At 43.0% G+C, this 15,288-nt stretch overlaps 1 protein-coding gene across 15 annotated transcripts in view; it reads left to right on the top strand.

Moving 5' to 3' along the window:
• The first annotated feature begins 5,343 nt into the window (after positions 1-5,343).
• R3hdm2 (R3H domain containing 2) overlaps positions 5,344-15,288 on the top strand; it is a 140,073-nt gene continuing 130,128 nt past the window's right edge. For 7 of the 15 annotated variants that reach the window (XM_069987118.1, XM_069987232.1, XM_069987160.1 and 4 more), the window contains exon 1: positions 5,344-5,600. Coding sequence is in view for 6 of the 15 variants with exons in the window: in XM_069987186.1 (XP_069843287.1) it covers positions 5,782-5,800 (19 nt within the window). In the remaining 9 variants the exon portion in view is untranslated. Of the gene's footprint in view, positions 5,601-5,781; positions 5,801-15,288 lie in introns of those variants that run through there. The other 8 variants (XM_069987186.1, XM_069987250.1, XM_069987135.1 and 5 more) reach the window with 2 other exon arrangements.

Raw genomic sequence — 15,288 nt, 5'->3', positions numbered from 1 at the left:
TAGAATCCAGGAGTTCCAGACTAGCCTGAGCAATGTAGTGACTGGGTTAAAAAAAAAAAAAGAAAAAAAAAAGGTAAACAGTGACCTTCATGATCTTTAGATAAAGAGTATTACATATTGATGTTAAACATTCTTCTTCTCTAGTTGCTCCTCAAAGTCCACACTTAACCTCATCCCTCCTTCCTCTCCCCTGGGCTCTAAGCCCAGAATTTTTATATATATATATAAAATTTATATTTATGTGTGTATATATATATGTATGTATATATATATATATATATATATATAGGATGTGTATGTGTGTGTGTGTGTGTGTGTGTGTGTGTGTGTGTGTGTGTGTGCATCAGTACTGGGGCTTGAACACAGGGCCTAGACACTGTCCTTTAGTTTTTTTCCACACATGAATGGTACTCTACCACTTGAGCCACACCTCCACTACCAGCTTTTAGTTGGTTCACTGGAAAAAGAGTCTCATGGACTATTTTTTTTTAAATTTTTTTATTGTAAAGATACTATACAGAGGGTTACAGTTACATGAGTGAGGTAATGAGTACACTTCCTCTTGAACATTGTTACCCCCTCCATTGTTTTCCCCCTACCATCCCCTCCCTCCCTCCCTTCCCCAAGGTTCTTTTTTTTTTTTTTTTTTTATTGTGATTAAGTGATTACTTAATTTCCGGAAATTCACAGTATTGTGGAATAATGATGCTCATTTAAAGTCACAAGTTCATTCTAACTTTCCTGGAGCAAATTGTCTATCACAGTCTGTAATATATAACGGTGCTCACATGTTATATACCATATATGTGATCAGCAGCATGGGGATATTTGGTAGTGGTTCAACCAGATAAGTGGGAGTTCTTTGTTTCTTAAGTCCTGTTAGTTTTGTCATATCACCTAACATTTTGGATTTATCATCCACTTATCAGGGAGACCATGTACTGTTTGTCTCTTTGTTCTTGGCTTACCTTGCTCAACCTGATTCCTTCTAGCTCCATCCATTTCCCTGCAAATGCCATTATTTTGTCATTTCTAATGGCTGCATAATATTCCATTGTGTAGAGATACCACAATTTTTGGATCTCATGGACTATTTTTTGCTCAGGCTGGTTTTGAACCTCAGACCTCAGCCTCCTGGGCAGCTAGAATTCCAGGCATGAGCCACTGGCACCCAACAATTTATTTATTTTTTAAAATAAAGGTTTTGCTGGACTCATCTCTATTTTTATTTAATTTTATTTTGTACTTTTTAAACAGGATAGGCTGGCCTTTAGTTGGGTTTAAGTAATTTTCCTGTTTCAGTCTTCTGATAGCTGAGCCTGCAGGATTTCTACAATTTTTTTTTTAAATTTAATTTTATTTTTTTGGTCGGTCCTGGGGCTTGAACTCTGGGCCTGGGTGTTGTCCCTCAGCTCTTCAGCTCAAGGCAAGTACTTTACCACTTGAGCCACAGTGCCACTTACCGTTCTCTGAGTGGTTTATTGGAGATAAGAGTCTCACAGACTTTTCCTGCTGGGGCTGGCTTTGAACCATGATCCTCAGATCTCAGCTTCCTGAGTAGCTAGGATTACAGGCGTGAACCACTGGAGCCCGGCTTACAATTTATTTTTTCCCTTGTTATAATTCTAAAAGTAGAGTGGTTAAGAGGAACTCTGAAGATAAACTGAGCTCCAAATCTGGGACTTGGGTTATTGTACCTCAAGTTTTCCCTTCTAAAAAATGGATAACTTTTTGTTGTTGTTAGTTGTGGAGCTTGAACTTAGGGCCTGGGTGCTGTCCCTTGAGCTCTTTTGCTTAAGGCTAGCACTCTACTACTTTGAGGCTTACAGGCTTATGCCTGTAATCCTAGCTACTCAGGAGGCTGAGATCTGAGGATCATGGTTCAAAGCCAGCCTGGGCAGAAAAGGCCGTGAGACTCAAGTCTCCAGTAAACCACTAGAAAACTAGAAGTGGTGCTGTGGCTGAAGTGATAGAGCACTTGCCTTGAGCTGAAGAGCTGAGGGACAGTGCTCAGGCCCAGAGTTCAAACCCCATAACCAATAAAAAAAGAGTTTCATAGACTTTCCTGCCTGATTTGGCTTTGAACTTGATCCTCAGATCTCAGCATTGTGAATAGCTAGGATTATAAGTGTGAGCCACCAGCACTCTGCCTCTGACAGTACCTCTTTTCTTGAAAATACTAGCTGTGTGCCACTGGCTCAAATTTATAATACTAGCTATTCAGAAGTCTGAGATCTGCAGATTGAGGTTCAAACCTAGTATAGGCAGAAAAGTCTGAGAAGCTCCCTTTCTAATTAGTAAAAATTAGGCCTGGAGGTGTGGCTCAAGTGATAGAGCACTAGTAAGCAAGCTGAGTGAGCTTGAAGCCTAGGGTTCAAACCTCAGTACTTGCCAAAAACAAAGAAAAAAAAAAACAAATTAGAAATACTAGGCCATAGGCTGTTAATATGGCTTAGTGGTAGAATGCTTGCCTAGTATGCATGAAGCCCTGGGTTCAATTTCTCAGTACCACAAAAACAGAAAGAGCTGGAAGTAGTACTGTGGCCTAAGTGTTAGAGTGCTAGCCTTGAAGAAAAAGAAGCTCAGGGACAGTATGTATGCCTGGAGTTCAAGCTCTAGGACTGGCAAAGAAAAAAGAAAAAAAAAGAAATAGTGGGTCAGGTACCGGTGGCTCATGTCTGTAATCTTAACTACTCAGGAGGATGAGATCTGAGGATTGCTGTACAAAGCTAGCCTAGGCAGAAAAGTCTGTGAGACTCTTCTCTCCAATTAACAACCAGAAAACTGGAATTGGCACAGTGGCTCAAAGTGGTTGGGCTGGGAATGTGGCTTAGTGGTAGAGTGCTTGCCTAGTATGCATGAAGCCCTGATTCCTCAGTACCACACAAACAGAAAAAGCCAGAAGTAGTGCTGTGGCTCAAGTGTTAGAGTGCTAGCCTTGAGCAAAGAGAGGCTCAAGGACAGTGCCCAAGCACTGAGTTCAAGCTCCAGGACTGGAAAAAAAAAGTGATAGAGTGCTAGCCTTGAGTACAAGTCCCATGACTGGAAAAAAAAAAGAGGGCTGGGAAGTTGGCTCAGTGGTAAAGTGCTTGCTTGCATGCATGAGGCCCTGGGTTCGATTCCTCAGCAGAAAAACTCAGAAGTGGCACTGTGGCTCAAGTGGTAGAGTGCTAGCCTTGAGCTGAAGAGCTGAGGTACAGTGCCCAGGCACAGAGTTCAGGCCCTATGACTGACCAAAATAAATAAATAAATAAAATAAAATAAAATAAAAGAAGAAGAAGAAAAAAGAAATATTGGATTGCAGAATGCTACCAAGTCTAGATTTTACATACATAATTTAACTATTATTTTCTGGCTATCATTGCCTCCTGCCTTCACTTGACAACCTGGAACTTGTTATGCTTGAAGGAAATATAAACTTCATATCTTTATGACGTTCTGGGGCTATAGAGCGCTTTTTTAGTATTGGTGAGATCTTGGGATCCATCTCCAGCATAGAACAACAACAACAACAACAAAGAAATATCCTAACCCAACTCATACCTTTATGATTTTGCTGAAATATCATTCTTCTTTCTCTGGTGAGTTCCTGCTTTTATTTATATATTATTTATTTTTATAGTTTTAGGGCTTGAACTCAGGACCTGGGAGCTTGTGCTTGTAGAGCACAAGGCTAGTGCTCTACTACTTGAACCACAGCTTCACTTCTGGCTTGTTGGTGGTTTATTGGAGATGAGAGTCTTGTAGACCTTCCTGCTCAGTCTGCCTTTGAACTGCCATCCTTAGATCTTGGCCTACAGAGTAGCTAGGATTACAGGTATAAGTCATGACACCCAGCTTTATTTTTATTTTTAAGGTTAGCTGAAAGTTTACCTGTATTTCCTCTGTAGTTTTTCCTCAGTCTTTCTTACTTTTAAGAGCAAATTGCTCTTTCTTGTGTTTCCATAACAAATTATATCACTTGCATTGCATAATTATTTGATATACTTTTGTTGTCTCCCACAGTTCTTGTTATGTAGTATTTAATTGTAGAATTCTATGTAAGTTGACACTGCTACTTTGAAGAAAATGGTCAGTAAATTATCCAAATACACATAATTAGTAACTAAATCCATTCTGCCTAGAATGGACAAAATGGAGGAGTTTGAAATTTTATTTATTAGGAAATTTATTCCATTTATTTATTCATTGTTGGTGCCAATACTGAGGCTTGAACTCAGAGCCTGAGCACTGTCCCTTAGCTTCTTTCCTCAAGGCTTATGATAGTTCTACTTCCAGCTTTTTGGTGATTAATTGGAGATAAATGTCTCACTGGTTCAAACCTTGATCCTCAGATCTCAGAATAGCTAGGATTATAGGGAAGAGCCCCTTGGCTATTCTTATTTTTTAGCAGCATGTACATCATACATATACATTTATGCATGTCCCTGTACCTTAACCAGACTCATTTCCTCCATCATTCTCTCTTATGTCCCTTTACTCTTCCTGTTACTCTCCCTGTTCTCTCTCTTTTCCCGGTCCAATTCAGTCTCAACAAGCTTAGGTTGGTTGGAAATTACAGATGTCTGCTAGGCCGGATGCCTGTTACTCATCCTTGTAATCCTAGCTACTAAGGAGGCTGAGATCTGAGGATCAAGGTTCCAAGCTAGCCCTGGCAGGAAAGTCTGTAAGAATCTTTTTCCAATTAATCACAGAAAAAGGTGGAAGTGCCACTGTGGCTCAAGTGGTAGAGCGCTAGCCTTGAGCTCAAAGAAGCTGAATTCAAGCCCCAGGACAGGCAACCCCCCCCCCCAAATCTGCTAAGAAAAAAGAGCCATATTTTCGGAGCGAGAGGGTGCTGGTAAAAACGTGATTTTAATAAGATGAACTAAATTCTTTCCAAGTCAATTTTTTCATCTGCAAAATGAACACTTATCTAAGTGAACTATTCTTGTCCATTTATACAGGTAATATGTATTATAAGCTTTCTTTGGGCACAGAAGTTACTGTCTTGTTAAAGGATGTCATGAAAGTTGACATATTGGTAATCTTGTTTACATCTAGGGTAGTTCTGAGCCTTGAATTTAAGGTGGGCTGAGAATCCCAGTGGCTCTGGGTTGGGTGGCTTGCTACCTAGGTAACACGAGGAGGAGAGCGACCAAGCGGGAGCCAGCCTGTGCGCGTGCGCATTAAAGGTGGTGCGACTAGGCGCCTGCGGGCGGCAAGAGGAGCACACAGGAAGAAGCCGGGACGCACGGAGCTCGGGACGCGGTGACGTCTACGCCAGACGTGGTGACGTAGCGCGCAGGCCGCAGCGGGGGGCGGACTCTGAGCCTTTCTTCCCCTTCTGATTCCCCCCCTCCCCCTTTTCTCCCTTTCCGGGTTTGGTTCCCCCTCTTTTCTTTCCCTCTCCCCCCTCCTTCCCAAGCCCCTTTCCCCTCCCCCGTCCCGGTCCCCCCACTGCTCCCCCGCCCTGGGCCCTGGGGAAATCCCCTCCGAGAAGAGCCCGCCCACAGAAGCGCGCCGCCGCTGGCCGTCGGGGCCGAGCCGCAACCGAGCGGCCGTGGGCCCGGGCGGCGGGCAGAGACGGCGGGCACCCTCCCCGCTCTGGTCCGCGTGAGGTGAGGCCACCTCCCGGCCATGGGGGCGGGCGGCCCGTGGGGAGGGGGCGTGGCGGCCGCGCGGGAGGGCGGGCAGAGGCCTCTCGGCCTGGGTGCCCCCACGCTGGAGCTGCCGGTCTAGGGGCAGCGGTCAGGGCCGGGATTCCCGGGAAGGACCGCCCTCAGGCCGGAGAAGCCCTCAATGTGCTCGGGGAGCGCAGGCGAGAAGCGGGGGCCGCGAGGCGGGAGCCGGGTGGGGGTGGGGGGCTGCGGCCACCTGTGGCCTGTGAGGTGGGACCTAAAAACTGTTGCGCCTTTGGCAGTGCTGGAGGGTGACTGGTTCCATGTGTTTCTCGTGTGTCCGTTTCCTTCGAGCCTTGTAAAAGTGGAACAGAGATGTTGGAGATCTTTCAAATCGTGCCCATGTCCGAGTTTGTAATAGGCAGGGATTTGAGTTGGCACTTGCAGGAGGGTGTTTTTGGAGCTTAAAAAAGTTGGGCCTACTCGTCAGATCCTATACTCGAGCCCCTGAAAACTACTCAGCATTTTTCTTTTAAACCTTTGCCAATTGGTATAGCAACTCCAAAGAATATTTACTCAAAATGAATTGTACTCGTTATCCAATGAGCAGAAAGAAATGACCGAATAACAGCCTCAGAGTTTTATTAAAAAACCAAAGAAAGAGAAATTTATGTACATATCCTGGTTGAATCAACTCCGTTTTATATCTTTTTCCAGAGGATTTAGGAAACCTCAGTCCCATCTGAGGTTTGTAAAGCAACCTTTGAGTCTAGGGATGTAACTCGTACCACTTGAGGAATGTCAGGTTCCTAATATTTTATTCAACTTTTAAGTAGCCAAAATGACACTGGAATTAGTGGCTGGTAGCTCTATTTTCCTATATCCTTCATTCAATACCAGCCCCCTTCCCCTTCCACACCCCTTTTGGAACTTGGGACATCAAGACAAAAAGTTTAAATGAAGGTTCAAAGTTGTGACTTAAGTTAAATAATGGTATGGGTTTTGAAATCAGGGCCTGGTGTTCACTAGGCAAGTGGTCTGTCACTTGAATCACATGCTCTGCCAATCAGTTCTTTCTTTTGAAGTATCATCTCATGTAGCTCAGGTTGGCTGATGGCTGGCAGTGGTCCTGCCTCCATCTTCTGAGTGCTGGGGTTACAGACTAATGCCAGGATACTTTGATTTACTTTTTAAATGTATTTTTCTCCTCCCCCTGTGGGCTTTTGCTGTAGAAACTGAGAGAACAGAGAATTTTTGGTGAAGGTCAGATGAACTCTGTCAGGAAAAGGTAAATTTTAGAATTGCAGTTCAGGTTGTCTTTGTATCCATTAAATGGCCTGTAGACTTTTGCAATTTGAAATAAATTTGAAAATGTATCTTAATTTTTAAAAGCATGCTTGGTATTTTTCAGTGGAAAAGAGTTAGACCAGATGGCTTCCTTTCAACATAAAAACCACTCTATATTTGCCTTTAATGCCACAGATCTTTTTTTTTTTTTTTTTTGGTCCGGTTATGGGGCCTGAATTCTGGGCCTGAGTGCTGTCCCTCAGCTCTTTAGCTCAAGGCTAGCACTCTACCACTTGAGCCACAGCACCACTTCCGGCTTTTTTTTTCTTTTTGCTTATATGGTGCTGAGGAATCGAACCCAGGGCCTCAGGCATGCAAGGCAAGCGCTCTACCACTGAGCCAACTTCCCAGCCAATGTCACAGATCTTTAGCACTCTCCAACATACACATTAGCCTTTTGGTAGTTCCTTGAGTACTCTGGGCATACTTCTTCCTCAGGAAGTCTTCACTTACTTGTCTTGGACCATATTTCCTTTATAAAGCTGCATAGTTTTTCTGTCCCCTACCTCAGGTTTTCATTCACCTGATTCTAACAGTTACATTATGTTGCCTATCTGAATTACAAAGCCCCTTGCCTATCCCACTATTTTTTATTTTATTTTTATTTTTATTTTGTCAGTCCTGGGGTTTGAACTCAGGGCCTGGGCACTGTCCCTGAGCTTCTTTTGCTCAAGGCTAGCACTCTACCACTTGAGCCACAGTGCTACTTCTGGCTTTTTCTGTTTATGTGGTACTGTGGAATCAAACCCAGGGCTTCATTCATGCTAAGTGAGCACTCTACTACTAAGCCACATTCCCAGCCCTCTATTTTAATTTTTATACACCTAGAACCATCTTTTACTCTTCCCCATTAGAAAATATGCCTCAAGGGCTGGGAAGATACCTCCCTGTAGAGTGCTTTCCTTGCATGCATAGGCCCTGGGTTCAGTTCCTCAGCACCACATAAGCAGAAAAAGCTGGCACTATGGCTCAAGTGGTAGAGTGCTAGCCTTGAGATGAAGAGCTGAGGGACAGCACCCAGGTTGAGTTCAGGCCCCACGACGGACAAAAAAAAGAAAGAAAGAAAAGAAAATATGCCTCAGGATGGCGTATTTGTGTTTAGCAAAACATACCATAATGTTATTGTTCAACTAATTTGAGCCTTGAATAACTAGGAGAAAGAGTTTTTGAGTTTTGTTTTTTTTTCCCCTTGGTCAGTGGGGCTTGAAACTCTGGGCCTCGGTGCTGTCCCCCAGCTATTTGTTCAAGGCTATTGCTCTACCATTTTGAATCACAGCTTCATTTCCTGTTTTTTGGTGGTTAATTGGAGATAGTCCCATAGACTTTTCCTGCCCAGGCTGACTTTGAATTGTGATCCTCAGATCTCAGCTTCCTGAATAGCTACAATTACAGGCATGAGTCACCAGCACTTGGCAAAAAGGAGTTTTCATTTGTTATGGTGCCCAGGCTTAAACTCCTGAGTTCAAGTGTTCTTCCTATCTCAACCTTCCAAATAGCTGGACTACAGGCTTCTTTATATGTTGAACAGGGTCTCTATATCCTCCTGGCTAGCTGTGAACTTAATATGTAGCCCAGCTAGAGTTCTAATTTGAGATTTCAGCCTTCCAAGTGTTGGGATTACATGAGTATACCACCATACCTGACATCTGGCTCTGTTCTTGAACTCTTTCCTTATAATGAATTTCTGGTCATTATTGGCTGGTCTTGAAATTATGAAGTGGCTATTCACTACAATTTTGTAATGTACTTATTGGGATAAGTGAGTTTTCTTTTAATTTTTGGGACATTTTCATTTTGACTAAGGCCTTGTGCTTTCAGGTCATTCAGATACATACTCTGAAGGCAGAAATAGGTGGAGAGAATGTAAACATCATTGGTGTTGGTGATCTTAGATCTCATGGCTAGAACTTTTACATATCTTGGTATCTTCCCCTAAGGTCATTCATGTAGTCCTGGTTTTATACCCTGTTTTTATAGGTAACGGTTGGGCTCAAAAACAATAACAATAACTTTCTCTAACAATGTTAGGTTCTAGAGAACATTTGATTTTTTTTTTTTCCTTACAAATTCATCCTGGAGGGTATCTTTAGCCACTGAGTTAGTTTATGATAAGTTTGAGGATAAAAAGAACAGTTTCACTGAGTACTGTAGATTATTTTTCTTTTAAAAATTATTAATTAAATTTTATTTCTTAGTTACCTTTTTTATTTCTTAGTTACCTGTTTTAGCTAGAGTGACCTGGATGAGATTTCTCTTTGGAGCAATCAGTCCTAGCTACTCTTTTTTCAGCTTAGGAAGGCAAAGTGAGTGAGTGTGTTTTTAAATTTTTTTTTTAATTTTAATTTTTATTGTGAAAATACTGTACATAGTGGTTACAATTACATGGGCAAGATAATGAGTACATTTCTTTTGTTGTTGTTGTTTGGGTTTTTTTTAACTGTATTTTTTTTGTCTTTTCTTTTTTGGTACTGGGGATCGAACCCAGGACGTTGCACTTGCGAGGCAAGCGCTTTGCCACTGAGCTACATCCCAGCCCAATGAGTACATTTCTTATAAAGCATTGTAGCCTCCTCCTTTGTTTCCCCTTCCCATCCTTCCTCCCCTGCTCCCCCCTACCCAATACTCCTCCCCCTGTTTTAAAACGTCATAAGAGGGCAGGGGATGTGGTTCAGTGGTAGAATCCTTGCCTCCCATTCATGGAACCCTGGATTTGATTCCTCAGTACCACATACACAGAAAAAGCCAGAAGTGGCACTGTGGCTCAAGTGGTAGAGTGCTATCCTGGAGCAAAAGCAGCTCAGGGACAGTGCCCAGGCCCTGAGTTCAAGTCCCAGGACTGGCATACAAACAAAAAAAATTCAAAATATTAGAATATTTGTGAATTGCAAACAAATTGTGGAGAGAAAACAAATGAAAATAAAATTAAAAAAACCCATAGGAATATGGTGGCATAGCAAAGGCTTTGGCTTGATTTGCTAGGGTATTAAATCAGCAGGTCATGAGAGAACAGTTTGGGCCACGTAAAAGACTTGGGGTTTTAATTCTAATGTTAGTCTAAAGAAGTAATAGCACCAGAAGTATGGTAGTAGTTCTTCTTGTTGTTGTTGTTGTTGTGAGTCTTGAACTCAGGACCTGGGTGCTGCCCCTGAGCTCTTTTGCTCAAAGCTAGTGCTTTACCCTTTGAGCCACAGCCCTACTTCCAGTTTTCTGGTGGTTAATTAGAGGTAAGAGTCTCTCGGACTTTCCGCCTGGACTGTCTTTGAACCATGATCTTCAGATCTCAGCTTCCTGAGTAGCTAGGATTATAGTCATGAGCCACCAGCACCTGGAGGTTCTTTTTTTTTTTTTTTTTTGGGTCCGGTCGTGGGGCCTGAACTCTGGGCTTGGGCACTGTCCCTTAGCTCTTCAGCTCTAGGCTAGCGCTCTACCACTTGAGCCACAGCGCCACTTCTGGCTTTTTTCTTATATGGTGCTGAGGAATCGAACCCAGGGCCTCAGGCATGCAAGGCAAGCGCTCTACCACTGAGCCAACTTCCCAGCCCCTGGAGGTTCTTTTTTTGTGAATAATTTCTAACCTAAATGAAAGATTTGGTAAAAGCTGTTTGTTTTTTTTTTTTTTGTCGGTCGGGGGCTTGAACTCTGGGCCTGGGCGCTATCCCTGTGCTCTTCAGCTCAAGGTGAGCACTCTACCACTTGAGCCACAGCACCACTTCTGGTTTTCTAGTGGTTTATTGGAGATAAGAGTCTCATGGCCTTTCCTGTCGTGAGGCTGGTTTTGAACCGAGATCCTCAGATCTCAGTCTCCTGAGTAGCTAGGATTACAGGCGTGAGCCACTGGCACCCGGCTTGGTAAAAGTTTTTACTAAACGTTTTTGTTGGGAGTGGAGTACTCAGATTTAAAATTAGGGCTTGATGCTTTTTAGGCAAGGCCTATACCACTTGAGTTATGTCCCTAGCCCTTTTTTGCTTTAGTTATTTTTCATTTTGTACCATTTCCTTGGCTTACTCAACTGGATTGATTTCAGCTAGTGCTTTACCATTTGAGTCATGACTTCAGTCCAGCACTTTTCCTGGTTAAGTCTTGGTCATTTTGCCCTGGCTAGCTTCAAACCTGTAGCCTCTAGATCTCAGACTCCTGAATAGCTAGAATTACATACATAGGCCATTGGTGCCTGACTTATTTTGTTATTTTTCAAATAAGAGACTTGCTTTTTGTCTGAGCTGGCCTGGACTGCAATCCTATTTATGCTTCTTTTATAGCAAGGATGACTGGGACATAACCACCATACCCACCTTTTTATTGAGATAGTGTCTCACTAACTTTTTGGCCTAGCCTCAAACTTGAGTCCTCAGAACCTTTTCATGAGTAGCTGGTATTATGTGAGCCACCATACGAGGCTTATCAAAGTTTTGTTGTTTTCTTTGTAAGTCTTTTCATAAAATTTCTAGGATGTTTTTCTCAGGCCAAGAGAAACTTAAATGTCTCTGTGATATCACCAATTTTTTTTCGCAGTCCAGGGGCTTGACCTCAGGGCCTGGGCACTGTGCCTGAGCTTTTCTGCTCAAGGCTAGTGCTCTACCACTTGAACCACAGTTCTGGCTTTTTGGTGATTAATTGGAGATAGAGTCTCATGGACTTTCCTGCCCCAGTTGGCTTTGAATCGTGATCCTTATATCTCAGCCTCCTGAGTAGCTAGGATTATAGCCGTGAGCCACTGGTGCCTTGGCATATTATTACCTCTTAATGCTAAGTATCAACTATGCTTCAGTATAGATAATAATTTCTGAATGCCTGTGATACAAGTATACATATGTGTGTATGTATGTATTTACTTACTTATTTACATCAGTATTGGAGTTTGCATTTAGGGATTCATGCTTGCTAGGCAGGTGCTCTGCCACTGAGTCAAACATCTACCCAATTGAGGTACTTATTAAAGTGCCAGATCTCTTCATGAAAAATTTTTCTTTTTTTTTTAATTGTGAAAATACCGTACATAGGGGTTACAATTACATGAGCAAGATAATGAGTACATTTCTTATCAAGCATTGTTGCATCCTCCTTTGTTTCCCCTTCCCATCCCTTCCCATCTCCCCCCCCCACCAAAGTTGTAAACTTCATTTTCGACATAACGTCGTATACATCTCATTGTTGCAATGGGTCCACTGTATCCCTATTTAAACAATTTGTTTTTTTCCTTCCCCTCCACAAATTATACCAACATAAAATACAGTGAAAGCAGGGGTTATACCGTGGAGGAGGGACATACAAAGCAACAAAGAAATCATCTTATAAATATGTTAGAAACAATTGCATGAAAGTAAAAACATTTGAATACTTATCTTGGGGTTCATTTCACCTAACATCAACTTATCTGACTTTTCTGCTTGTCTCAGACATATACTAGTTATTGCAAATAAGGGAAACCATGGGACCTATGTTTCTTTGGGACTGGCTTCAATTTTTCTTTTTAAAAAAAGAAATACTGAGCTTTATTTTCTCTCCATCAGACAACCTAGGTTCCTAGCAATATATATATATATATATTTTTATCTTGTCAGTCATGAGGCTTGAACTCAGGGCCTGGGTGCTGTCCCTAAGATTTTTTTGCTCAAGGCTAGCACTCTACCAGTTTGAGCCACAGCTCCACTTCTGGTTATCTGGTGGTTAATTGGAGATAAGAGTCTCATGGACTTTCCTGAGTAGGCTGATTTGAACTGGTATTCTGATCTCAGCCTTCTGAGTAACTAGGATTACAGACATGAGCCCTCAGTGCCTGCCTCAATTTTTTTTTATTTTTGTTTATTTTTATTGTTATTATAACTGGCTCAATTCTTAAAAACATTTTTCTGCTGGGAATGCCTGTAATCCTGGAGCTGTGGCTCAAGTAGTAGAGTTCTAGCCTTGAGCAAGATAGTTCAAGGACAGCACTCAAGCTCCAGGATCAGCATACACACATCAAAAAACCCCCAGAAACCAACAACAAAAATTGTTTTTTCTGAGTATTTTAAGATTGGATAAGTAATTCTGTCTCTGGAATGTTTTGCCAACTTTGTGTGTGCATATATGCCTGTCCTGGGGCTTGAACTCAGGACCTGGGCAGTGTCCTTTTTGTTTAAGACTACCACTTGAGCTGCAACTCTACTTTTGGCCTTTTGGTAGTTTATTGGAGGTAAGAGTCTCATTGATTTTTACTGCCCAAGCTGGTTTTGAATCATGATCTTCAGATCTCAGCCTCCTGAGTAGCTAGGATTACAGGTGTAAGCCACTGGCTCCTGGCTGTGTTGCTAATTTACAAGTAGGAAAAATAGACTCAGTGGCTTAAAGATGTGTACATAAATATAGTTGGTGGATCTAATTTTGGAGATGATCACACACAGTGGTCTGGTATTTTCCTTAAGCAATATTCTCCTGTTTAAACAAAACAAAACAAAACATTGTACTTGGTATTCTTTTTTTCTTTTTCTTTTGCCTCAGGGCTTGAACTATGGGCCTGGGCTCTGTCCCTGGGCTCCTTTTTTTTTTTTTTGTTTGTTTGTTGGTTGGTTGTGGGGCTTGAACTCTGGGCCTGAGCTCTGTCCCTCAGCTCTTCAGCTCAAGGCGAGCACTCTACCACTTGAGGTACAGCACCACTTCTGGTTTTCTAGTGATTTATTGGAGATAGGAGTCTCATGGTCTTTCCTGCCCCAGCTGGCATTGAACCGCGATCCTCAGATCTCAACCTCTTGAGTACCTAGGATTACAGGCATGAGCCACCGGCACCTGGCTTTTTTTTCTTTTTTCTTTTTTTGTTGGTCACAGGGCCTGAATTCTGGGCCTGGGTACTGTCCCTCAACTCTTCAGCTCAAGCTAGCACTCTACCATTTGAACCACAGCGCCACTTCTGTCTTTTCTGCTTATGTGGTGCTGAGGAATCGAACTCAGGGCCGCATGCATGCAAGGCAAGCACTGTACCACTGAGCCACCTTCCCAGCCCCCTGGGCTCCTTTTAATCAAAGCTACTCTACCACTTGAGTCACAGCTCCACATCCAGCATCATCTTTTTTTTTTTTTTTGGTCAGTTGTGGGGCCTGAACGCTGGGCCTGGGTGCTGTCCCTCAGCTCTTCAGCTCAAGGCTAGCGCTCTATCACTTTGAGCCACAGTGCCACTTCTGGCTTTTTCTGCTTAGGAATTGAACCCAGGGCCTCATGCATGCAAGGCAAGCGCTCTACCACTGAGCCAGGCTGGGAAGGTGGCTCAGTGGTAGAGCGCTTGCCTTGCTTGCATGAGGCCCTGGGTTTGATTTCTTAGCACCATATAAGCAAAAAGAAAAAAGCTGGAAGTGGCGCTGTGGCAAGTGGTAGAGTGCTAGCCTTGAGCTGAGGAGCTGAGGGACAGTGCCCAGGCCCAGAGTTCAGGCCCCATGACTGGACCCCCCCCCCAAAAAAAAAAAAAGATTCTCACAGACTTCCTAACTGGCTGGCTTCCAACTTTAGTCCTCAGGTCTCAGCCTCTTGAGTACATAGGCCTGAACCACCCATGCACTTGGTATTCTTTTAGTGATTTTTATATTGTTGGTACTAGGGTTTGAACTCTAGGCATTTAGAGGAGCTTTCTAGCTCATAGCTCAGCTGGTATTCTAGCACTTGAGTCTTGTCTAGCCTAGCTTTTTTGCTGGTTATTTTGAGATTGAGTCTCAAGGATTTTTTTTTTTTTGGCCTATCCTATCTTTGAACCATGATTTTCAATATCTCAGCTTTGTCCATTTTTTCCTATTTTCAATGTCCTTTTTTTTGGTCTGGTCATGGGGCTTGAACGCTGGGCCTGGGCAGTGTCCCTGAGCTCTTCGACTCAAGGCAAGTGCTCTACCACGTGAGCCACAGCACTACTTTTAGTTTTCTGGTGGTTAATTGGAGATAAGAATCTCATGGATGGGGCTGGGAAGGTGGCTCAGTGGTAGAGCACTTGCCTTACATGTGTGAGGCCCTGGGTTCGATTCCTCAGCACCACATAAGCAAAAAGAAAAAAGCCGGAAGTGGCGCTGTGGCTCCAGTGGTAGAGCACTAGCCTTGAGCTGAAGAGCTGAGGGACAGCGCCCAGGCCCAGAGTTCAGGCCTCACAACTGGACCCAAAAAAAAAAAAAAAAAGAATCTCATGGACTTTCCTGTCTCAGCTGGCTTTGAGTTATACTCCTCAGATCTCAGCCTCCTGAGTATCTAGGATTCTAGGTGTCGTCTACCAGCGCTCAGCTTCCTTGTCCATTTTTGTTTAGAACTCTTGGTCTAATGTTTGCTAGGCAGTCAGTCTACTACTTGAGCTACATGTCCCTAGCCTGTGTTTTATTTATTTATTTTTAATTT

This window comes from Dipodomys merriami, unplaced genomic scaffold (assembly GCF_024711535.1).
Source record: "Dipodomys merriami isolate MVZ:Mamm:240054 unplaced genomic scaffold, mDipMer1.0.p SCAF_10, whole genome shotgun sequence".
NCBI lineage: Eukaryota > Metazoa > Chordata > Mammalia > Rodentia > Heteromyidae > Dipodomys > Dipodomys merriami.
This window is presented reverse-complemented; position numbering and strand designations above follow the sequence as displayed.